Source organism: Octopus sinensis, linkage group LG5, assembly GCF_006345805.1.
Source record: "Octopus sinensis linkage group LG5, ASM634580v1, whole genome shotgun sequence".
Taxonomy (NCBI): Eukaryota; Metazoa; Mollusca; class Cephalopoda; order Octopoda; family Octopodidae; genus Octopus; species Octopus sinensis.
The window spans coordinates 98,687,783-98,714,288 of NC_043001.1; the positions used below are offsets into that span (position 1 = coordinate 98,687,783).

Genomic DNA, 26,506 nt, shown 5'->3' on the forward strand with positions numbered 1-26,506 from the left:
TTCAATTTCACTAGATGGTTTCTTGTGCCATTCAGTAACAACTTTAGTTGTGTGAATTGATGTATTATCATCCTGAAAGATTGCGTTTCCCTCTGGAAACAGTTCTGCAACCATAGGATGAATTTGATGAGATAAAATGCTTAAATAGTCTTGACTATTAATTCTGCCATTAAGGGAAACCACTGGGCCGGCAGATTTCCAAGATACACACCCCCACCAGATCATTACAGATCCTCCTTCATGTTTAACAATTGCAAGAAGACAATCTAAGTCAAATGCTTCTTTTGGCTGTCTGCATACATATACTCGGCTGGTGGTCAGAAATAAGATAAAGGATGACTCGTCCAAGAAAATAACATTCTTGCACTGCTTTAGGGACCATTTGTTTTTGAAAGTAGTGGTTTTCTGATTGCAGCTCTCCCGTGAAATCTTTGTGAAAGCTTTGTGCAGCTCCTGGCAAACAGTTTTTGTGGAAACTGGGTTCTTGTGGTCATTAAGCTCTGCAGTAATTTTGGGAGGTGTACTTTTGTGATCCTTTATAACAATTCGCGTAAGAGTCCAATGGTCCCTTTCTGAAAGTTTTGGTTTTCTTCTGGAGTTTTGTTTCAATGAGAAGGTTTTCCCTCTTTCTCAAAGGCTGTCATTACTTTCGAGACAGTACTTCTTGATACACCTAACATTTCGGCTGTTTTCCTTGCGCTAGCGCCTGCCATACGAGCACTTACAATTTGACCTCTTTGAAAGTCCGATAGATCTGTCATTTTAATTACCTTTTTCTGACATTATCTGAAAAAAGAAAGCAATTTTAGCAAAACATATTAAGCAACACTAATAATAAATCAAAAACCTTAAAAATAAACAAGCTTTTGACAGTTTTATAGATATTTCTGATGCTAGGTGTTTCCATTATTTTGTCCAACCACTGTATATATATATATATAAAGATGAGAATGTGTATCTGTCTGTCTGTGTGAATCCTTAAAACTTGAGAACTACTCAACTGATTCATTCAAATTTTACACATGCTTTACTTAGGGTTCATGCTGTGTCATGTGCTAAAAAAATTTTCAGCTTCTTGCCTAATGCGAGCCCAAAGCAATCTCTTATCTCTTACACTATTTCAGTATTACATATCAAAAATGAAACAATAACATCTCTCTATTGTGAAGTGAGATACTTTCAGACTATCAATACTGAAACTATTATCTCACATATATACATACATACATGCACACATATATTATGTATGTGTGTGTGTGTGTGTGTATATATGTATATATATGTGTGTGTGTGTATTTATATATATGTACCATCTGCGCGTGATTGCTACCAGAACAGCTGACTAGCTTCCATGCCATGCACATAAAAAGCACCATACAAACGTGATTGTTACTGGCGTCGCCTTATTGGCACATGAAAAATACTCGAGTGAGGTCATTGCGAGTGCCACTGGACTGGCTCCTGTGCAGGTGGCACGTAAAAAACACCACTTGAGCGTGGCCATTGCCAGTTCCGCCTTACTGGCCCTCTGGCTGGTGGCATGTAAAAGCACCCACTACACTCTCGGAGTGGTTGGCGTTAGGAGGGGCATCCAGCTGTAGAAACTCTGCCAGATCAGATTGGAGCCTGGTGCTACACTGTTATAACTGAGATCCTTCTCTAATATGTGGAACTTGATGTAGGATGGAATTTGATGTAGCTACCCTTATTTGCACCTCTTGCCATGAGGTAGGTTCGTCTGGGACTCTCGACAGGAAGAGGTCCAGCCTTGATTTAAAAACGCCTACATCTACTTTGTGCAAGTTCCTCAAACTCTTTGGGAGAATATTAAAAAGCTGTGGGCCCCTGAAAGCCAGGCTGTTGCAGTAACTGGCTCTGAAGTGCGATGGCACTGTCGACCCGTTCCGGCATTAGTGTAGCTTTCAATGCTAAAATTTGGCACAATTCCTTCCAGGATCTTCCAGATGTATATTACTGCACTTCTCTCCTGCCTTCACTCCAAGGAGTAGAGTCTTAACTGTTTCAGCCTTTCCTAGTAGCTGAGCTGTTGCAAAGAGACAATCTTCTTTGTGAAGCTTCGCTGGATTGCTTCAAGGTCCACTGTTGATTTTACACTGTTGGGTGACCATAGCTGGGAGCAGTAATCCAGGCGGCTGAGGACGAATGTCCTCCATAGGACCATCATCGTTTCCTTATCTTTGGTTCTGAATGTTCTTAGGATCCATCCAGCCAGTCGTCTGCATTTTGTCGCCATCCTGGTAATGTGCGCTTGGAAAGAAGTATCATCACTCATGTCAATACCCAGGTCCCTCACTGATTTAGGCTCTGGGATTGTAATTCCCTGTGGACCAGTGTACCCTGTAAATTTCATATTCAGTTTTGGGCGCTGGTAGCACAGGGCTTGGAATTTTTCAGCATTAAAATTCATATTATTATATTCAGCCCATCTGTAAATTGAGTTCAACTCCTCCCGCAGATGTGCAACATCACTGAGGCTCTGTATTTTCTGTGAGACTTTCGTATTGTTTGCTTAGCTAGTAAGGGTGGCTATCCATGCATTTGAAGGCATATCTGAGAGGGTCACTATGAAAAGCAGTGGTCCCAAGACAGTACCCTGTGGAACACCGCTCACTGTTTGTGTTTTCATAGAGTTGGCTCCATTGGCTACTACTACCTGACTTCTATCTTTCAGAAAGTCATGTAACCACTCTCCAAGTTTTCCAACTATGCCGAGATCACGTAGTTTGTGGCATATCATACCATGATCCACTTTGTCAAAAGCTTTTGCAAAATCAAGGTATATTACATCCACATTTGAGTTGAGTAACTACCTCAACACCCAGTCATAATGTTGTAAGAGCTGGGTCAGGCAGCTCCTACCTTGTTGAAAGCCATGCTAGGTATCACTCAGCAAGTTATTTTCTTCAAGAAATGCGATTAATGTTTCCCACTGACTATCTGTTCCATGACTTTGCTGATGTGTGAAGTCAGAGAGATAGGCCTGTAGTTTCTGGCATCTGTTCTGCTTTCCCCTTTGTGGATTGGGCATATTATTCCTTCTTTCAGCTTGCTTGGCAGTCTGCCATTTGCAGGAAAGCTCTGGAAGAGAATCTGGAGGGGTTTTGCCAGGGCATGCTTACACGATTTGAGGAGGATTGCTGGGAAACCATCATCCCAGCAGTTGAGTTTGTGTCCACTTCATCTATGGCTAGTAGTATATCTTCTTTGCTAATGTCAATGTATTCCATCATAACTACCTCGCTGGTTATAGGTGAGGCGGCAAAGAAGTCCACTGGTTCATTCATTTGTCTGTGTTCCAACAAGGTGGTATAGACATGTTTGAATTGGTCATTCAGTACCTCACTGATCCTGGGTGGACTATATGTGAGGGAGTCATCCTTTTATAAGAGGGGTCCTATCTTGCAACGTACTGAGGCTGTTTCTTTTGTGTAATGAAAGAAGGCTTTTGAGTTTGACTTGATGTTTTTTATAACCCAGGCTTCTTTGTTTGCTCTCTCCCTCAGATAGGATTGTTGCAGGCTTTTTTCAATCTCCATCAGTGTTGTTTTTAGGCAGGACCTTTCGCTACTTTTGGGATGTTGGTTGAGTCGATTTGAAACCTTTGTCCGTTGTCTCAAGAGGATCTTTTTCTCCCTTGGAATCTCTGTTCCTATTTGATTTGGCCTTGTGCTCTGGGACATATTTCTGGCATATGGTCTGCACGACAGACCTGAAATATTCTGGTTTCATACAAATGTCTGGTCTGGAGAGACATTTTGGCCAGCCCTGTCTGAGGATCGATTTCCAGTCTGCTTTGTGGAAGTTCAGATTGGAGAGATTTCGGGTGCTTCTTGTATTTTCTGGCTACTTTCAGCCCAAACATAGACAGCTCTATTATGTTGTGATCTGAGACTAATTTCGGTGTCACTCTCACATCATGAACAATGTCCATATTGTTCGTGAAGCGAAGATCCAAAATGTCATTTGCCCTAGTTGGTCTGAGTACAACTTGCTCCATGAATAGGGCATTGGTGAGGTTGAGCAGGGACTCCACCCGTGCTTGTTTGCAATGAGTCATTCCTGAAAGCATGAGGCCTTTGGGCCACTTGACATTGGGAAAGTTGAAATCACCCATAAGAAATATGCTCACGTGGTGTTCAAACTTGCCTATGTGATTTGGAGCATCCAGTAGGCAATATGTATTGCATATGACTATATTGTGTTGTCTTATGTATACAATTAGAGTGTCACATACTGAATTTCAGTATGACAGTAAGACCTGGGGTGTGAGTTCATCATGGATGTATACAGCAACTCCACTATGACTCCTTTCCCTTCTGTCAGTTCGCAGCATGGCATATTTTGGCACCTGTACTTCTGAATCCTCTATATCATTGGCTGTGGTGAAGTTCCATGAGTGCTTTGAATAGGGCTTGATTATGTATGTATATATGTGTAAATATATATATATATTATGTGTTTATGTATATATATATATATATTTTGTGTGTGTGTGTGTGTATATATATATATATATATTATGTATGATAATAATAAAGGGTAAAAATCATAAATGATTTTTATCAACTGGTCAGCAAGGAAATAAAACCTTGTAGGTAAATTAATATTAATATTTTATAATTATATTCATAATTATAACAAGGTCCTGGCTGGCGACTCACCATCCACTGAAATATAGACATCAAAAGACACTATAGCCACCATAAATTCTTGGAGAAAACACTACATATAGGCTAGTAGAAGAAAGAAAATGAATTACAAACTTTGGTTAACCGCAAACAAGATCGTGTCTCTGAGAATTTATGGTGACAATAGTGTCTTTTGACATCTATTTTTCAGTGGGTGGTGAGGCACAAGCCAAGCCCTTGATATGATTATGTATATGATTACAAAATATATATTACATATATATTTATATATTATGTGAGGAGACCTATTGAGTCAAGTACATCAACATCAAAAAAAAAAGCAGATGGAAATAGTAGTTGTAATATCTGTGCTGGTAAAAAGCACCATCCGAACGTGGCCGATGCCAGCGCCGCCTTGACTGGCTTCTGTGCTGGTGGCACGTAAAAAGCACCAACTGATCATGGCTGCTACCAGCTTCCCCTGGCACCTGTGCCAGTGGCACATAAAAAGCATCCACTGCACTCATGGTGTGGTTGGTGTTAGGAAGAGCATCCAGCTGTAGAAACACTGCTAGATCAGACTGGAGCCTGGTGCAGCCTCCTGGCTTCCCAGACCCTGGTCGAACCATCCAACCCATGCTAGCATGGAAAATGGACGTTAGACGATGATGATGATATATACACTATATACATATATATATATCATCATCATCATCATCGTTTAACGTCCGCTTTCCATGCTAGCATGGGTATAAACAGAGGAAGGAGAAAGTCATCCAAAGAGAAATAATAATTTTAAAAATCAATATATCTTAAGATTATTGTAGTTATGTAGGAATGAAAAGGTATATAAATGAGGAATACATATATATATTTTCATACAAACATACCCATTGCTACATACATATTACATGTGTTGTGAAGGGAGGATTATTGCAGTAGTTCGTATTTTTCTTTTATGTAATTGTAGTAATTATACACAAACATATATATTCATATAAGCATGCGATATGTTTTCTATTGAGGGCTTTAGACAAAGGTCCACAATAAGTGGATTAGAGTTTGTCATGGCCTTTCAAAACAATCGATGACCAATTAGATTACGGGACTGACCATAGCCACCCACCCACACACACACACACTTCTCGCAGGATTTCAGCTACTCGATAAACAAAAAAATAACTGAAAATAATAAAGTAGCTTGATTAATACCCAGAAATTTATTTTAGTACCAACTAATATCACAGGTATTAATATAAACTCTAACCCACTTATTGTGGACCTTTGTCTAAAGCCCTCAATAGAAAACATATTGTATGTTTGTATATAATTATTACAATTATTTAAAAAGAAAAATATGAACTACTGCAATAATCTTCGCTTCTCAACACCTGTAATATGCATGTACCTATGGGTATGTTTGTACATAAATATATATGTGTGTGTATGTAATACCTCATTTATATACCTTTTCATTCCTACATAACTACAATAATCTTAAGATATATTGATTTTTTAAATTCAAATATTATTTCTCTTTTGATAACTCCCCTTCCTCTGTTTATACTTTATCTAATAAGAATATTATAATACACCTAATAATAATGATAATAAATTCCTTTGTAAAAGTGTGTATATATGTATGTATTTATATTTATAACCTAACCTTATAAACTTTCTAAACTCTCTGATGAAGCCCAGAGACACACCCAAGTACCTTAATCTTATCTCCCATCTACCAAATACTTGTTCACTGAAGAGATGGAAGTAGAGTGGGGTGCTATGGCCTATTGGCTGGAAACAGCTGTAAGATACTATCCTACTTTCTATGCTCTACATTATATATGTAAAGCATAATGTTATACATGTATGTATATTGTTATAATTGTTTTTTTTTTTAATAAATAATTAGACATAATATCATGTCTAAAAGTTGATGAATACTACCTCTTGATCCCCTCCACTTTCTTATTGCTGTATAAATTAAGGGTAAAAAAACTTTTTACACTCACCCTTTTATTACATTCAGTAGTATTGCCATGCAATGAAAAAACACTTGTGTATTAATTGGGTATTCTGCCAGCAGTATATTGGGTAGATATTATCCCTTAGTTGGTGGATTCACAACCTCTAACTCTCTTGGAATTACATATATATATATGTTCTGGAACTGCAGAGAAAAAAACTAATCAATAATTTCACACAATATCATTTTCATTGTTTTGTTAAGTGAATGTGAACAAATCTCTGTAGTAAGTTAGGTTTATATCATAATTAATTCAAAAGGAAACTTGAAACAGTTATACATAAAATATGATCATGTTTCTTTGGTATTTCAAATCTATAACAGTTAGGCTCCAAAAAAGTGGTTGAATTGTTAATAATGGAAGCAATGATCAAAATCATACCAACAATAGTAGGCCAACCAGCAAGTGGGATTTGCTAATTGTATTAGTGTAACAAACATAAGAAACTGAGCAAGTTATATATTTATCCACTTCATGCAGCTATCAATGCATTCAACTACATGATGGCTAAAATTGGTCAGTGTAGATTATTTTTAAGACAGACTGGAAGGGATTTAGTGTGGAAGTGTGATTGCCTGTATAACTGGGTAATGTTGTTTGTTAATGTTATGATATATATCTTAGAAAGTCTAGAATATACAGATTAACATATTAATTATATCAAGGATTAACATAGCTAAAAGAAAAAATAATTATAAAACTGTTTAGAATATGCAGATTGTTATTTTGAAAAAGTTTTAAAACTGACTTGCTGAAATCATATAAATATAATTAAAAGTTTTTTTATCAACATCTTCAAGAATTGCTTTGTTAAGATTAAGAAAATTTATGTCAACAGTTTGTGTCTACTGGTCGGGATACTGCCTGTGTTGAAGTACTCAGGGATATTGAATCTAATGAAGAAATAACATGTTATTATGGAGAAGATTTCTTTGGTGATAAAAACTGCTTATGTGAATGTGTTACATGTGAGAGGTAAGTAAATAATTTTGAGATTTTTCAAATACAAGCCAAAAAAAAAATGTTCTGTATTGAACTATAGTTAATATTCTATTTCTTTAAATTATTACATTCATATTTTATTTTAATGCATGTTAAATACTTTCTCGGTATTTTTAATGTTGGTGCCACATGATCCAGTTCTTTGGTTTTAAATGATTTTATGATTGTAAATATACAGGACTCTTATAATGTTGAGGGAAGCCCTCTAACTGGTGTTGTGGCTGGATCAAATGTATAATCAGAGAATAGCAGTATATTCTGTATGTCTGAATAATATAGTATGTATGACTAAAAGACCTTTTCATAAGGTTCTTGAAGAAAGCTAAACAGCAGATAAAACCAGCTCCTTGCTTTTGTTTTATGCCAAAAATATGTTCCAAATCACTGCAGTGTATATCCAGAAAATTCAGGATATACTTGTGGAGAAATGATTTGGATACACTTTCATTAAATGAAATGAAAAAATGTGAAAGTGGTACTAAATAAATCAGTCCACAAGAATAGGTGCACTGAAGTTGGTACAGTTTCTGCATCTTCAGATCAAGCTTGAATAAACAAAAGTAGCAAAGCTAAGTTCTAATAAATGCATCTGATAATACACAGGCAGCACTGAGAGGTTGAAGAAGAAACTATTTACAATACAGAGAGATAAAATGAAGTTTTAGTAGTTGTTAAATAAGAATGTCATACTTGTTCATGGAGGAGTGCTATATCATACATTGTTGAACTACTGCTACAGTCGAAAGCCAACTTAGAAATTGTAATGAACTTAATGACTGAAGAAAGTAAGAAAACAGTTTCAAATAACTCAGTTGTCAAAAGACTATTTCTTACTGGGAATCATATGCTAATTTGTTAGCTGACAAAACTGTATATTGGTCTTGTTACCTTAAATATTCAAAAGGAATGTACTTTCAGTTTTGTAAGGAAGGTTTGGTTACTGTATTTTACTAAGCTTACTAATTGGTTCATGGCCTAGTGACAATGCTTACTATCCAAGTTGGCCCTGGTTTAGCAGGCATTCCAGTCATGACTATCCTATAATTTTAGAAGTATTTAGGACTACATTGTTCAATATACCCTTTCATTACTTAAGATGTTGATGTGATTTGAGGGATTTTAGCTACTATTTCTAGCGGCTTCAGCCACTTTATAAGTGCTCCTGATTACCTCGTTTCTATTTTCTTTAACCATTGCCATAAACGTGAATTTTTATCTTACAGGCGTAAAAAAGGTGCTTTTCAAGTAAAAGATCCACCTGGAAGCCCTGAACTGGACCAAGGTTACAAATTTCGGGATACTAATGATCGGATAAATAGAATGAAAAACCAGGCACTTCAGTCAAAAATGTCAATTAGGGTGAATGAGGCCTATATATCTGGAAATGGTAGGTATTCTAAATATTTTTCTCATTTTGGTCTTTTGTGAGTGAAAAATGTGTGCCCGGATATGTTTCAATCCTACTGAAGATTTCCTGCACATCTTTCAAAATTAGTGTCAGTATAAGGTTTTATGGCCTTCCTAAGGGAAAATACTTGCTCTTTACCCAAATGAATATCTTGGTCCAAAGAATTTCCAATTTACTCTTAGACGTTTTCACTTTCTCCATGCTTCTCTTCATGTCCCTACCAAAATATTAGACATTTTGAAGTAACTAAATTATTTTTCTTCTTTTCACACGATGCTGCCGGTGGGCTTGCCATTCTGGAGAGTTTTTGTAAGAAGCCACCCCATTTGGAGCTGGAGCCTTTAAAGACAGATTAAACATTGCAAACAAACATGTAATATTCTCTTTAAATTTTCTATTATGGACTAGAGAAAAATCATTTCAAAATTATCATTTTACAATTTAAAAAGAAATATTTATTATGCAAAAAATAGTAGCTATTCGTAAATTGACCTTTTTCACAAGCTGCTGAAGCGTAGAAGGTTAGGGAATCTTTCAAGAAACAGAATTTCAGTTTTAGTTTGGTTTCTTAATATCCTTCAACTGCAACAGAATCTAACAACTTTATCAGCAGACCTTAAGCAGAGCAATTTTCCCATTAGGAACTGAAGTATTTCTAATGCTAACTAAGCTTCTCTTTCCTTGAGAATTTATGAATGTTTTAACTCCTACTCTCTCCCTTATATCTTTTCTTCCACTATATAAGTAACTGGGTTTTTTTTCTTATCTATTTAATTTCAATTAATGTATTTTTTTAAGGCAAGGGAAAAAAATATGTCCGGCATTGTTTTATTCATAAAATGCCTAATTTCCACGTTTCAGCGGATTGTCAAACTTTTGTGAAATAGGCATCTATTGTTCATATTTTTGGTGACAATGTTTTTTATTTATTAGAATGTGATGCCTGAATGCTATGTTTCATTTGGATTGCAGGAGGCTTCTTTTGTTTTACTTCTCTTTTCCTATTACCACATACCTTTTTATTTGTTTAACTTATGTATTAAAAGCAACAGCAATATTTATCTTCATTTTATTGATGCTCAACAAATATAACAAGAATTAATCCTAGTTGAATGTTTATAAACAGATTTGTTATTTAAGAATAGCTTGGCTATTTTTAAAATCTTGATTGACTGAAACCAAAGATGGCCAATTTGTATTTAAATCTGTAAAAGTATTTGAAAAGTGTAATTGTGGTATTATATGGTGAAATGATTTACATTTTGTTAAATGAACTATTAGGATTAGAAAAAAATCTTAATAGTTCATTTCTGGTTATTTCAAGTTTATTCAGTGGACTTCAAAACATTCTGCATGCTATTGTAGTCATTAAGTACATAAGCAGGTAAGGATGTAATGATTTACCAAAAGTGCTCTATAAATGGTCTTTTTTTTTTTTACTGTACTCTAGCATTACATTAACAAGTATTAATAGTAAATGTAAATGCATTATAATCTGTATAAGAATTTTGACCCTATTCCCTCTATTGTGCTGCGTCCTCTTAGTTAAATTTTAAAATTGCTGTGCTGTTATCAGTTGCATTGTAAAAATTTTTCCCCTTTGCTTATTTATTCATATTGTGATGTGAATTTATTGCTTGCTGCCTCTGCTTATTCAGGCCTCTAATTATCACTCTACCTTGATGATTGCTTCTCAAAATAGCATTTGTGAGCTTTTTGTCTTTTTTTTATGTTAGGAAATTATACGTGATAATCCTTTATTTTTAATTATTTACCCTCAAGTGACTGATCATGTTTTAAATCCAATGTAACCTGTATAGTCTAAGTTGTTATTTTAAAATTATCCCTTACTATAATGTTTATATATTTCTTCCTCTATAATCACCTATGAAATATATTCTTATATAACATTTTTACATTAAAATAACAACTTTTTGTTTCAATTTATAACTTAGCCTATTGAAATTATTATTTTCTTGAAATAATTCAGTTTAATTCATTGATTTGTGAGAAAATGATAGTAGGATTATAATAAACAATTATTTTAATGAATCTGGTATGATTTAGGCTACCTCTTCTTTAGAGAGCAAGAGTGACCAAATCAATAAGGTACTGGACAAACTAGTTAAAATTTAAGTTTGTACTTGTCTTGAATAATAAGATATCAAGTCAAGATGTTTATCTCTATACATCTGAGTCTACCTAAATAGGTAACATGAATTTTATAATTCATAACTGTAGGCAGCTGCTCTCTGAAATTGTTGTGAATATTTTGTTGGCTAACAGTGCTGTGTTTTCAGATCCAATGTCAGGAATAAATAACTGAAATAAATTGGCATCTCGGTTTCTCTCCACTTGCGTCATGGAAACTAAAGATGGATTCTTGTGGATTTTTGTTAGTATTTGATGATTTGATCTGGATACTGAAAACTACAAAATTTCTATTTAAATTAACTATTTAACCTGCCTGTCAACAAGATTGTCAGCTCCTCCTCCAGGTCATGATACAAAATCATAATTATTCAGATATGTTTTTGTTTTTTTTTTTCACTTCCATTATGATGATTATTGACCTTTAGTGATACAAGTCTCAAATCCTATTAGCTAAGGAATATAGTGTGTTCTCTCTATACAATTATCTTTCATAAAATGGATAAATAACTTCTGCAAGAATATATTTTTAAAATCAGAATCAAAATGATTAAGATATTTATACATTTGACAAATTTAAAAAACCCATTTCAGAATCATATTTTACAATATAGTTAGTATTAAAATCTTTAATTACCATTTAGTATACCAGTCAAGTAAATCTTAAGTGAATGATTAAAATATATGATTCAGCCAACTGAACATGTGAAAGAGCATCCTGACTTAATGTTTTAGAATATTAAATAGTATCTGAGTAGCCTTTATCAAAATGTATCTTTAAATAGTTTCTATAACAATATTCTTTTCAATTTTACAGAATTAATATTTCCAAAGCTTCTTTCTGCAGCTCTTCAATGTCCCAGATATTTTCACATGGTTAGCTTTGTATTTTTTTCTAACTCTTTTCATTTTAGTTAATGATTTCTATATGTAATGTGCATTTTTCTCTTAATCTTTTACAGAAAATTGGGATTTCCGTTCCACAAATCTGAAAAAAAATGGACACCTCTTGAAGTCTGCAGAGTTGAAGAAACGAGGTATTACACGCTATGATGCTGAGATTCTCCTTTCTCAGGGTATCAACTTGCCTGAACCTAAAGTGGTGCTGGAGCGTCAGTTACCAGTCTCAATCAATGGCAGTCGGTCAGTTAATTTGAGTGAAGCTAAAAATAGCTTAGCTGTAGCTTCCATTATGCACAGAGACCAAAGGAATGCTAGAAGAAAACGAGCCAGACAAAGCCCAAATAAATCAGTCCACAAGAATGGGTGTACTGAAGTTGGTACAGCTGCTGCATCTTCAGAAGAAATGAAAGCAACACCATCTGATGGTACTGCTCGCATTCCTGATATTTCTATTGCTGATGAAGTACCAGCTGAGCTGTCTGTGAGTTCCTCACAACAGACAAAAGAAACCTTTTCTTCGACTGCTATTGTTCCATCTGCATCTGAACTTAGCAATGAACAAGCAAAGACTGAAGCTTTCAAATCAGACAGCCAGTCAGCTGTTCTACATCTTAATAAAAGCAAGAATCCTTCTAAATTAGATGCAGCAGATACTGTCAGTGATAGTTGCAACAATGGCAGCCTAACAAATGGGAATTCTCAGTTCAATCAAGACAATTATCAACTTGATTGTAAAGGCGCCCAAAGGGAAAATCCAGAAATTGAGTTAGTTCCACCATCACTTGCATTACCATCAGAAACACTGAAGCAGGAAACAAAACAGGGCCAAACACTCTCAGCATTAGTTCTCAATGGAGAAGACAATACTAAAATAGAATTAAAGACAGCTATAGAGTCAGAAATTTCACCATTAGTTCCTGCTAAAAATATATGTCAAAAAGATTTTTACCCAACCACCAATGAAAATTCTCAAAAACTAGAAACCCCCTCCAAAATTTCATGCCTGACTAATGGAGATACTGCTGAAAAGTTGGGAGGACAATCTGATTGTTTGCGACCCAATCAGCTGACCATCAACAGTAAGAATGACTGCTGGAAGTCATTGACTGACAGTGAGATTGCAGCTTCAACACACTCCATGGCCAACCTGCAGGTCAGTGATGTGTCTATGGATAGTACAGCAATCTACAATCAAGATAAGAAACCTTTTATAAACAAAAGCAAACATCCTATTTCTCTAAAAAATAATACTACTGTCAGGTCAAGTCCTCGACTGCGGCAAAAACCATTTGATCAAAATTCCTCTGATGGTCATGATGATGAAACTAGTTCAAAGATGAATGGTGAGTTTCTGTCTGATATACTAGACTCTCCCTCAAAAAGAACAAAATCCACAGATACAGAAAACATGCCTCTTGAAACGGACCCTATTTTTTTCCCAAAGAGCATCAAAATGGAACTTGCATCACCCAAAAATATAAAATCAGAAGTATTGTCTCCCCAAGGAGATTCAGAACAAAATGTCATACCTTCTTTTCCTCCACTTCTTTCTAAGATCAAAGTTGAATGTTTTCCACCTAAAATCTCACACACAGATACTTTATTTCCTAGTAGCCCCACTAATACAGAGAGTATCTCCGTTCCAAAAATTAAAAGAGAAGATAATCCTTTCCTTTATTACACTTCTGAAAACATAGCCAAGTCTCCTCAAACAGCTAAGTTGTCTTCCCAGTTTAGTGAAAAAACATCTAATTCTCTAAGCAACAAAATCCTTCTGTCTACCCCTTGTCATAAGACCCATAGTGCTCCTAGCTCTCAAAAGCATTCTCAGTCTGATGAAGTTTTTAAGCATTCATTTCTGCAATCTAAGATTCAGTCTACTCCACCTCATCTTAATTCTATTCATGCAGCAGCTGATGTTAGTGCTGGTTTGCAGAGGACTTCTAAGATAGAAGCATCTCAGTTTTCTGAGAAGCCTTCTGGCCTTGTGCCTTCCCCTCAATCTGATGTCCTACCATCACCTGTGCAAACAACAAAATTTGATTTGATAAATCAGTCAGTACCTAAAGTATGTGTAAATTTATTAGATAAGTTCTCTGAAACCAGCCCAACATCATACACTCTTCTTAACACACCAGGAAGTTTGAAACTGCGCATTCGTGACCCTAGTATAAAATCTAGCTTCCCTGAAATAACTCGAAAAATGTTCAACCAACAGTGTAAAAAAAGCAGTCCTATAGCAGCTGCAGGGAGCAAACACCACAAATTGACTAATACAAAACGCAAGCATTCACTGCCTCGTTGCCATACGCGATATGATAGCAGCCTGGAAACTGAATCACAATATAAGATTCCTAAATTGACTATCCGCATGCGTCGAGACCCAATCCTGGAGGAACACCTATCTTCCAATCAATCAAACTGTGTCCTCTTCGATCTAGAGGATTCATCATCATCCTCATCATCATTATCATCATCCTCGTCCTCATCCACATCATCATCTTCGTCGTCATCATCATCATCATCATCATCTTCCGCACCTCGGGAAGCACATTGTGATAGGTCCTCCTCTTCATCTTCCTCACACAAACACAGACGCCATCACAGAAACAGTAGCAGCAGCAGCAGTAACATTTCAAAACATACTGAACATTCCTATCTGGCAACTCAAAAACAAACCAAGTCAAACCTTGATTATCACTACCAGTCGTGCCGGCCAATCCAAACAACACCAAAAAAGTTACGGTTAAAATTACGAGATTGTGCATTTGAGCTCCACATCCCACCTGGTAGTATAGCAGAATAAACAAATTGTTTCATTAGAGCTACTGAATTTTGGAAGAAAGAAAAAAATATTTTATTTAAGGATGTTACCAATAAAAATATAAGCTCCAAACCCTGTTAACTAGGTATGTGTCTCAGCTTCATAAGCAAAGAAAGTAATATCGAGAAGAAATAATATTGAAGCAAGTTGTCTCTGTAAATTTGTGTTGCTGTGCTGGTCTTTTGGTTGTCCTGTATTGTGTATTCTAGTTATCTGCTGGCCTTAATTGTTTGGTTCTAATGCCACTCAGTTATGGCTTCGTGTAAGATCAATGTAGCACCTTACTTTAAACCAACTGTTAGCCATTCTTTCTGACACTGTAACCTTTATTTGCTGAGCTACTTGGAATATTAAAGGAGACATCATCACATTTTAATTTCCTCTTGCCTACATGAGGGTCTCTCTCTATCTCTCTTTTTTTTCTTTCTTTCTCAATAGCATAAAATATATGAAATGTCAGTAGCTATTATTTCATAGGAAGTAAATTTAAGCTGTTCTTTTATTGCCGTGTTTCTACAATTTGACTCATTAGTAATGTGCTTTATTTTGCTACTTCAGCTCAGGAGAGTCGATAAAATTAATTTCAGAGTCAAGAGATTTCTAACAAAAATTGTTACTGAACTCAGTATTTGCTGTGAAGATATTTAGAGTCTCTTGCTATAACCTGATTTTATCGTTGCTGAATGATATGGCTGTTTAGTTTATGCTAACTTGTATTTAAAAACCCCTCCACTGAATATCTTCCATTTAAAAAATATATATATATATATATATATTCCCCCCCTCCCCCACTCAGTGTGGGAAAACAAAGGGCAGAAAACTCACATAAAAATCCATTTTTCTTTTTCTGGGTTTATTCTAGTTACAAATGGGAGCAAGTTAATATTACTGTATGTATGTATATATATATATACATATATATAATGGAATTATTGACCTCAATTTATAGAATTTATTACTAATTTAAATGTCACTTTTTAAATTGAATTGTTTTTTTTTTTATTTTATTTTATCAATGTCTTATTACATCTTAGTTAAAACAAATATTTTTTCCATGTTTTTCATTCAGTTTTTAAACAGTGCTGATCATCTGGAAAGAATCTTTGTATAAAGATTGCATTTCACTATGAAATTTGTTTATTAATATTTCATTGATTAATGTACTTAACAATTAAAATTTAGTTTTTTTTTTTGTTTTTTTTTTAATGCTTAAACTAAGTTTATTTTGTGATTCTAGGGTATGGCCTTTTTTTTTTAAAGTTGATGAAATATTTTTTTTATAAATGTAATAGAACTCTGCTATTAGAATGTTTTTTTTCTTCTTTCAAAATCTTTTTACATTGTTAACTACTGTTTGGTAATATTTCTAAAATCAGCAACATTTTAGTCTCTGTTAAGTTTCTCTAAAAGATAATCAACTTTATTTCACATTATAGTAAAGTGATTGCAGATCATTCAGCTGTTGAATAATTTTCCTCCTCCTCTTTTTAAATCGTTTTCAGAGGAATGCCTTAAGACAAAGTGGAATTTGAGAGTTGACCAAGGTTAACCTTAACTAATCTTGGCAATTTGTTCTTGTTAGTATCTCTATTTTAGATCTGAACAAATTTATGATGAAATGCAATTAATCTTACCTTTCCTTTTTTTTTTTCCTGCTGTGTAAACATTTCAACTTTTAACCCAGTTCCTATTTCATATCAGTACCATAGTTTTCCCTTAAACTCATTGCAGTCCCTAACTTATATTTTTCCATCTTGATCTTGAGATAATTTTATAGTTTGTAAAGCATCTTAAATTGGTTAAATTAGTCACTTGTTACCCCACCTACCCTCTCACACACATATCTGTATGCCCATATAATTGCCTGCTTTAGAGTCTTAAAGTTGATTCTATCATAGTTTTACTTTTTCATTTCTGTTATCTAATTTCTGAAGCTTTAGAGAACATGAATAGTTTATTTTTGTATGTCATTACTTAAAAAAACAAAATGTCTTTGGCAAAACTGAAAGTGACCACTTGTTCAGTAAGTTTCAGGTAATTTTTAGATTTTTAAATAGTCTATGATAATTCAAAGAGATAATTGGTTTGACCATATAGTCTTATGCAGTGTATTTCATATTGAAAATTCCTTGTCTCTTATTGGGAAAAATGGATCATTAAACCTTCCAAGTCTGGAAATCTTCCAGTTTAACTTTGATGCAGCCAGTAAATTTACTGTATTATGAATGCTAACTTGATGGTTGCACTGTTATTATTGGGAAATCCTTTCATTAATTTATTTTCCTAAACATTTTAAATTGTCATTGTTTTGAATGCTTGGAACAAATATTTTGCTGATATTTGTTGATAATACTGTTTCCTTTTTTTCTCTCTCTCTCTTACCCATCAAATTTTAACTTCACAAAGTATTCTTATACACTGACACAAACAGAAAATTGTCAATCAATTAAGGTTTTGATATTGTGGTCAATTTCAAATGCTTTATTTAGTAACCACAAAGCTTGCTGCATAACCATGGCATGTATTTGTTGCTGTTTCAAATTTGTTAAATATTTGTCTCATCTTATTGTCTAGGCTGTAAGCTAGCTAAGTTTGTATATTAAACTAATAACAACATATGTGGAAAATGGTATGGAAACTCGTTTTTGTGTATCTGTCTTAGTAATGTCTCAATAAACACTACTTTAGATAGAAATTCTAAAGATATTTGAATTGATTGCTTACATATATAATGCTGTGAATAAAGGGATTTCTTAGGAAATTCCAAGGCATGGTAAAACCAGTCTCCTTATCTTAACTTCAGTATGCAGGACATTAGCTGATGGTGACCTTATTCGGGTTTCTGAAGATCTTGGAGAATTTTCTTTAATGACAACTATTATCCCAAAGGAATTGATAAATTTACAAAACTTGCTTTTAATCAATTTTTCTGTTAGATTAGATCTTTGTAGTGAGTACTTTATAATACAAACTTTTCTTTCTTGTCTTAATTTTGTTGTCTTAGTTGAATTAATATTCAACTTATGGTTCTCTTACTTGCATCCATCTACATTTTCTTTTTACAAATTTTTTTTTTAATTTATTTTTTTAGTTTCTGATGTCAAGTTAATATTTATTTAACATACAGAGCTGTGTCCATCATTTTATAAATTGATTGGAATAGAATGAAATATATTGATGTATTTAAACCAGTAGGTCAGTGAAAGACCCACACTTTCAATAACTGCTAGTTTGAAATGAGACAAATTTTTTCTTGGCATATTTATTGGAACTACTGTAGTGGAGTTGTTTGTCTCTATCTTCAATTTAGTTGTTTGAAAGATTTTATAATGTCATGTTTCTTGGGTTTTGCTTCTACATTTCTTATTTCATGTTTATTGGATGTAGCATATTGTTATATCTCCAACAACAATCCCTACTAAAATATTTAACAGATTTTTCAATGAAATTTATTGATCTGTCTACTTGGTGTCTTCATAACTCAGTGACTGTTTAAATTTAATTTCAGTGGATACCTTATTTATTTAACATAATTAAATGTTAACTTTTACTCTGTAAATTCCAAAATAAAAGAAACTTTCCCCACCATTCTTAAGGATATAATTTGTTTTTGTTAGGATTCAAAATATATATATTATACATCAAGCTCTGAACTACTTAGCTGGTGCTAAATCTAACAAGATTTCTTCATTGTACCAATTAAACTTAAGTTAGAAAAATGTTCTTTCTTTGCTAGGCTCTCCGGCTATAACCAGTGTTAAGACAGCATGTACTGACATTTCATTTATTCTATTTACATGGGGGTCTCATTTTTGTTCTTTTTTCTACCCCCTTCCATCTGTTTACAAGGTGACTAAAGCTGTACATGGAATTGTATATAATATTTGCAATAAAGTAAGAAAAAAAAGGATTTTCTATAACAGTTTTCTTTGTTTTCATTCTAAACTTTAACTGAAATAGTGTTTTTTTTTTGTTTTTTTTTTTTGTGAAGTCCTGTGCTTAACAGGTTTTTAGTTCACTAAATGGTAATATTAACTTTAGAGGGATACAACCCATCACTTTATAATGTTTACAATTTACATTAGTTGGACTGGTGTCCTCATCTTGTTTGTTGCTTTCACTGTTTTAGTTGTAATCTCTAGCCATCAAGATGTCTTGTGGACACCAGTCCATCTAATGTAAACGCTACATAATATAAATTCCTCCTCTCAGAATTATAGAATTGTGCCATCACTGTATGTTTAGTAAATTCCTTTCAGCTTTAAGGCTACCATTAAAAGTAATTGATTGACACAGGCCCACCTCTCTAACGTTTACTTAATTTTAGTTGTATTGAATATCTACAATATGAACCCCTGAATATATATATATATAACACTATGACAGAACCTCTGCATGGTCACTCAAGCTAATTCCATTGCATTAACTTCTTAAGGAAGAACATCAGTGTTACCCTGGAGACATTGTTTAATGATCATGATTTTGCCCAACAAGGGAGTGTTATGCAATCACTCAGCTTGTTTGGATAGCAGCCAACTCTCCTTCATGTCAATCTTGAAATATAGTGAGGCAGAATCTAAGTTTACATACTGGGCGATTCTTGCTGGAGAACATTTCTGATTCTATCAGTACAGTAAATTTTCCTGTGCCAGCACTAAATCCGTAATTGCTTGACATGTAAAGTGATTGTTTTAGAGGGAAATAATGTCAAGCCATTATGTAGAATGAAAGATGACTGAGTTTGGATACATTTGACATATAGAAAGATTTTAAATATTACCTACAGTAAGAAAAAAAAGCGACTGATGGTGGTATTTATTCCTTAAAGTTCATTTTATTGGTTTCAATCTGCCTTCAAGGATTTTAATCAATTTAACCTGGTACTTATTTCATCGAAGTTGAAGAGTTGCCTCCCCTTATGAATAAATTACAAGAACACACAAGTAAGCAAGCTTGCATATTTTTTCTAATATACACACTAGCAAACGCACCCGTCCTTTGGATGGTTTAAGTTGTTTGGTCTTAATTTTTTTCACCAACTGAACTGCCTAGAAGGTTTATGAGTAGCATGGCAATCTACGTTTCCAATTAACCTTGAAATGGAAAATGAAATTGAAGGCTGGTTATTGTGGAGGTTGATGCTCTTTAATGATCATAGAGCTTATAAGTTTGCAAGCGATGCAAAGTAGAGCTGCTGAAGTGTTTTGGGAGTAGATTACGGATAATGACTACAAAATATAGTTGTTTTACATGAAAGCGCAATTTCTTGTCAGAAACAGCCACAAATGATGTAAAGAAGACATTGAAACTTCCCCTGTGTGAGTTAATTTTATTCAACAGCAAAGGGAGCTATTTTTTTCGGAGGGATAAGCAAACACAACCTCCTTTATTCACATAGCTTGTGCATAAACATCGAATGCTGCATCAAGTTAAATTGTATGGAGCTTTCTGAAAGATGTGTAGCTTTCACTAGTGGAAGCAAAACTCTTATTTAAAGGATGCTTCTCTAGGATTAATCATGTGATTGTTTAAAAAGGGCTTGAAAAACAATGCTAAAATGTATTTGAAACAACAGACAAAAGTTGAAATATAATGGATGGGTAAATAAGCATCCTTAAAGTGAAACAAAGGTATCAACAAATAGAGAAGAGGGAAGGTAACATCAACTTTCAAGTAACTCAGAATAGGTAAAGGTAAGCTTGCAAAAGTTTAATGCAGTTTAAATATGTAGATTAAGATAGTTTGGTATTGGATATTCATTGCATACAGTTCTAGTCAATTGAATCACCATTGTAGGTGGACTGCAGAATTAAATAGACAAAATCCTTTCACTTCAGCAGCTCTACTTTGCATCGCTTGCAAACTTATATGCTCTATGATCATTAAAGAGCATCAACCTCCACAATAACCAGCCTTCAATTTCATTTTCCATTTCAAGGTTAATTGGAAACATAGATTGCCATGCTACTCATAAACCTTCTAGGCAGTTCAGTTGGTGAAAAAAATTAAGACCAAACAACTTAAATAATTAAAAGGTATGGAAGACCCTACATACAAAAAACTATGTCCATTTACATCCAATTACATATGAGCTCTGGGCAAAATGTTACAGTATATGACCACCATTGGGACATAAGTAATGTGCGTGTAAAGTTTATCGAAAATCAGTTGAGAATTGTGGAAATGTATGTGTTAGTCATACACACATACTGTGAGTTATATAGGTAGACTGGAAATAAATAAAATCCTTTCACTTTTATAAAAAGTATGGAAAACCCTACATAAATAAAAATAAAACTGTCCATTTATGCAGGAGCTCAGGGCAAAATGTTATAGTGCATGGCTATCCTTGGGACATAACGTAATGGATGCGTAAAGTTTGGTGAACATCGGTTGAGAATTGTAAAATGTATGCATTAGTCATTATACACACACACATACTGTGATCTATATATATACTAGATAAGTGAATGAATCTTTGTTGGGTTCTACAGAGAATATTCAGTTGTTTGATCACCTGCACATTATACTGTAAGTAGCTGAATATTCCAGACACATTCAGAATCAATGTGACAAGGCTGGATTACAATCAATCTATCCAGTGAGCTTCCACATAATTTCAGGTTTGTGTCAACCAGTGACCATAGTAAATGACACTTGCCCAAGATTCCACAGTAAGATCAAACCTGGAACTCCATGATTGCAAACCAAACTTCTTAGCCATTTGGCTATGCTACATGCATTTTATATATAGATAGATAGATTTGAAATTTTCACACAAGTCCAACAGTTTTGGGGAGGTGTAGATTGATTACATCGACCCCAGTGCTCAACTGGTACTTATTTTATCAAAGATGAATGGCAAAGTTTGAAGTCAGAATGTACAGACATGAAATGTCATTTAGCATTTTGCCCAATGTGCTAATGATTCTACCATCCCACCACCTTGTTTTCAAATTTTGGCACAGGGCCAGTGTGTTCGAGGGAGGATGTAAGTCAATTACATTGACCCCAATACTCAACTGGTACTTATTTTATTGACCCCGAAAGGATGAAAGGCAAAGTCAACCTCGACAGAATTTGAATTCAGAACAATGAAGGATGAAATGCCACTAAACACTTTGATTGGCATGCTCACAATTCTGCCAGCTTGCTGTCTTTATATATATATATATACATGACATGACAGGCTTTCACAGTTTCTGCTTCCAAATTTCATTCACAAAGCCTTAGTGAACCCATGGTTGTGAAGTAAATTTTTTAACCACTTGTACACCTATTATGTAATTAAAGAACGGCATATCCACTGTTTCTAAATTTGCTTAAGTGTATGTTTCCGTTTATACCAGGATTCTTTTGCTCAACATTTATATATATGATCCCTCACTATGTAAAAAATTTTTTTTAAAGTGCTTCATAAATGTCTGCCAGCTATTTAATAATTTTACATAATGTAAAAACGTCGCCCTTTTCAAGCCTAGCCAAGCTCATGGTCCCAGTTTCCCGGTTTCTGTGGAGTATGTGTTCCCCCCAGCTGGACAGGACGCCAGTCCATCGCAGCGTTACTCAAGAAACAGGAAGATAAAGTTCTGGCGAAAGAGTACAACAGAGGTCGTCACTCCCCCACCTCCTGCCTGAGCCTCATGGAGTTTTTAGGTGTTTTCGCTCAATAAACACACAACGCCCGGTCTGGGAATTGAAACCAAGAGTCTGCCGCTCTAACCACTGGGCCATTGCGCCTCCACAATAATTTTACATAGGTATTCAATAATTTGCATTTGTTTAGATCTAAATGTTTTCACCATTCATTCCAAGGTGAATCAAACAAGTTTGATTTAGAAATAAATTTGTGTCATTTTAGTAGTTCCTAAGAATAGAATTAAGCTGGAGAGGTCTAGTAGCTTAATACTGAGTTATGTCACTACCACCTCACCCCAGCTCATAACAATAGAGAAGTAAAGAAATGAGAATATTCACATGTGTAAACATTAAAACAGCAAAATAAATAAAATAAACTAAAATTTTGACTATTGATAGAAAGTCCCTCACGATCCAAATTTCTGAGTCAGTTTCAGTCATTGGTAGACACGTATTCATTTCAGCCAACGAAGGAGCTTTGTATATAATCAATTACTAAACTTGTTTAAAATAGAAGCTAAATTTCTCTTACCATCTTAAAATCAGAATAGATACATTAGTTGATATAGTCTTATGTATCTATCATATATATATATCATCATCATCATTCAACATGCATGTTCCATGCTGGCATGGGTTGGCTGGTTTGACCAGAGTGAGTAAGGCCAGGGGCTGCTCCAGACTCCATTGTCTGTTCTGGCACAGTTACTACAGCCGGATGCCCTTCTTAACACCAACCACTTTACAGTGTGTACTGAGTGGTTTTTAAGTGACACCAGTACTGGCATCAATTCTGCTGTGATGGATGGGTCTTTTTGAGTATAGCACCAGATAGTTCGACCTTTTGTCATCTCCTTCATAACATTCAGTGTCTTGAGACTGGCCCTCAATACTTCATTTCATGTTTTCCTGGGTTTCCCTTCTCCACAAGTTCCATCTACTTTAAGTGATTGGGCACTTCTGTCTACATCCATATGCATCACATGACCAAACCAGTGCAGTCATCTCTTTTGCACACTGTATCTACTTCCTCTTATGCCCAACTTTTCTCTCAATACACCAGCATTCTGTTGGATTTGTACACTGACATTGCACGTGTAGTGGAGCATACTAGCTTCATTCCTTTCTAGCCTTTATTCAGAGCCCACATCTCAATACTATGTAGCAGTGTTGTTCGTATACACGCATCATACAATCATCCTTTCACTCAGAGAGAGAGAGAGAGAGAGAGAGAGACCTTTGGTTACCAACAGAGGTAAAAGCTCTCTGAATTTTCTCCACCCTATTCTTATTCTAGCAATTACACTTTTGGTGCATCTTCCCCCACAGCTAATTAGGTCCCCTAAGTACCAGAAGTTATCCATTACTTCTAAAGAGCCTCTGGAATATTTGAGAGAATCAAAACAGACAGTATCTTTGATCAGGCTGACCCCTGGTTTAGTCAATCTTAAGTCACAAACATCATAGTATCACCTTAAACCCCTCTAAACTGCAGGGCTTTTGTGTCAAGAAACAAAAAGAATGTGGAAGGTTTCTCTATCCAGTAACAGAAGAAATAGTAATCCCTAGATTTTGAGGAGACACAAAAATAAGAATCGATACAAAAACGGTGTAAATGAACTGTTCATGTTTTACAAAGTAGTGTTCCAAGGAATTCAAAGATTTAGCAAGCAAGACATATGAATTTCTATGACAGCAAAATACATAATGTCAGTTTATTGTAGAAAGAGAAAATATGTAATAGTTTAGACTAAGCCTTCCATGGTCAAATTCCCTGTATTAATGGGTTTAAAATGTTAGCTAGTCATATGAGGAGGACATATTTAATAGATCTTGTCTGTTATTTTCACTTTAATTGTTAATAAACACCCTCTTTTCTTGACAGTAAAATCTAATTTCATTTAGAGAAAACTGCAATTGACATTGAGAAATCCAACATGTTAATGCTATAATATCTAAACTAACACATTGTTCCGGGTTCAGTCTCACAGTGTGGCACATTGGGCAAGTGTCTTCTACTATAGCCCAGGCCAACCAAAGCCTTGTGAATGGATTTGGTGGACAGAAACTGGAAGAACCCTGTCATATGTGTATGTTACTGTCTCCTTGCTTTGATATCATGTGACATTTGTATGAGTGCCACTGTCATGCAAACAGTGTCCTTTATTTCTAATCTTCCGTGAAAATATGTATGGTTATGGGAAAATATTACCTTACTTGTCAACAGGTGGGGGTTGGTAACAGGAAAGGTATCCAGCTATAGAAAATTCTGCCTCAAAGAATTTCACATGGAAATCATCATCATCATTGTTTAACGTCCGTTTTCCATGCTAGCATGGGTTGGACAGTTTGACCGGGGTCTGGGAAGCAAAGACGCTGCACCAGGCTCCAGTCTGATCTGACAGTGTTTCTACAGTTGGATGCCCTTCCTAATGCCAACCACTCAGTGAGTGTAGTGGGTCATTTTTACATGCCACCAGCACAGGTGCCAGGGGAGGCTGGCATTGGCTACATTCGGATGGTGCTTTTTACGTGCCACCGGCATGGGTATCACAACTACAATGTCCATTTGATTTTTATTTTGATGTTGATGTACTTGACTCAATAGGTCTCCTCAAGCACAGCATGTTAAAAAACAATGAATGTAGAGGAATATATTTGTTTCTAGAGCAGAAATCCTGAAATTTGTGGGGAAGAGTTAGTTGGTTAAATCAACTATAATACTTTGCAAGTATTTTATTTTATTGAGTCTAGATAGATGAAAGCTGCCTCTGCAAGATCTGAGCCTATAACATAAAAAGCAGGAGGAAATACTGCAAGGTATTTCGTCCAATACTGATGATTCTGACAATCAATAACCTTTAGAAAAAGTTATAGTAATGTAACCAACTGAATTAACATCAGTATATTAAGGTACCTATTCTATTGCACCTGCAACAATTAACAGCAAACACAAGCTAAAACAAGACTTGAACTCAGAATCATATACCTGTCAATATTTTAGTTCCTGTATTTATGAACAATAGATGCATGTGTGACTGAGAAGCTTACCTCCCAATTATGTAGCTTTGGGTTCAGTCTCATTGCACAGCACCTCGGGCAAGTGTCTTTTACTATAGCCTTGGGCCAACTAATGCCTTTCTGAGTAGATATGGTTGACATAAACTGAAAGAAGCCCGTCTTATGTGTGTGTGTGTATTTATTTTTTTTTATGCATGTATGTGTATAAGTGTGTGTTTGTCTACCACCACTGCGTGACAACAAGTATTGGTTTGTTTACATCCCCATAACTTAGCAGTTCAGCAAAACAAACTGATAGGATAACTACTAGTCTTGAAAAAATTAGTACTGGGGTCAATTAATTCAACTAAATTTTTCAAGGTGGTACCTTAGTATGGCTGCAATCCAATGAGTGAAAGGTAATAGTGACATCAGCTACATGTTTCCAAAGAGTCAATTATTCCTTTGCCACATGCTTGATGTCATGAATAACAAGCAGTTGTTTGTGATAATTTATTCCATTTTGAGTTACACAATGTATTTTTTGTTCAAAACACCAATTTCCTGCTGGTGCACACACAAACATATAACATGCTCCCACATAATTCTTTTACTTGTTTCGGTCATTTGACTGCGACCATGCTGGAGCACCACCTTAGAGGGTTTTATTTGAAGAAATTCACCTCAGGACTTATTCTTTGTAAGACTAGTACTTATTCTATTGGCTTCCTTTGCCAAACAGCTAAGTTACGGGGATGTAAATACACCAACATCAGTTGTCAAGCAAAGGTGGTGGGGACAAACACACACACATAAATATATACATATATACACATATATTTGCCAATGTTCTGCATTGTGAGGACTAGAGACTTGAAGTGTTTCATGTTGCAAGACAGTGTGT

The 26,506-nt window shown here is 34.9% G+C and overlaps 1 protein-coding gene across 2 annotated transcripts in view; it reads left to right on the top strand.

Annotated features, from left to right (window-relative positions):
- Window positions 1–18,886, top strand: part of LOC115211617 (histone-lysine N-methyltransferase set9) — a 39,541-nt gene extending 20,655 nt beyond the window's left edge. The window contains exons 7-10 of one of the 2 annotated variants that reach the window (XM_036502955.1): window positions 7,515–7,651; window positions 8,902–9,065; window positions 12,200–13,462; window positions 18,596–18,886. In XM_036502955.1, coding sequence (XP_036358848.1) covers window positions 7,515–7,651; window positions 8,902–9,065; window positions 12,200–13,462; window positions 18,596–18,678 — 1,647 coding nt within the window. In that variant the 3' untranslated portion in view covers window positions 18,679–18,886. Of the gene's footprint in view, window positions 1–7,514; window positions 7,652–8,901; window positions 9,066–12,199 lie in introns of both variants that reach the window. The other variant, XM_029780227.2, reaches the window with a different exon arrangement.
- Window positions 18,887–26,506: the final 7,620 nt, after the last annotated feature.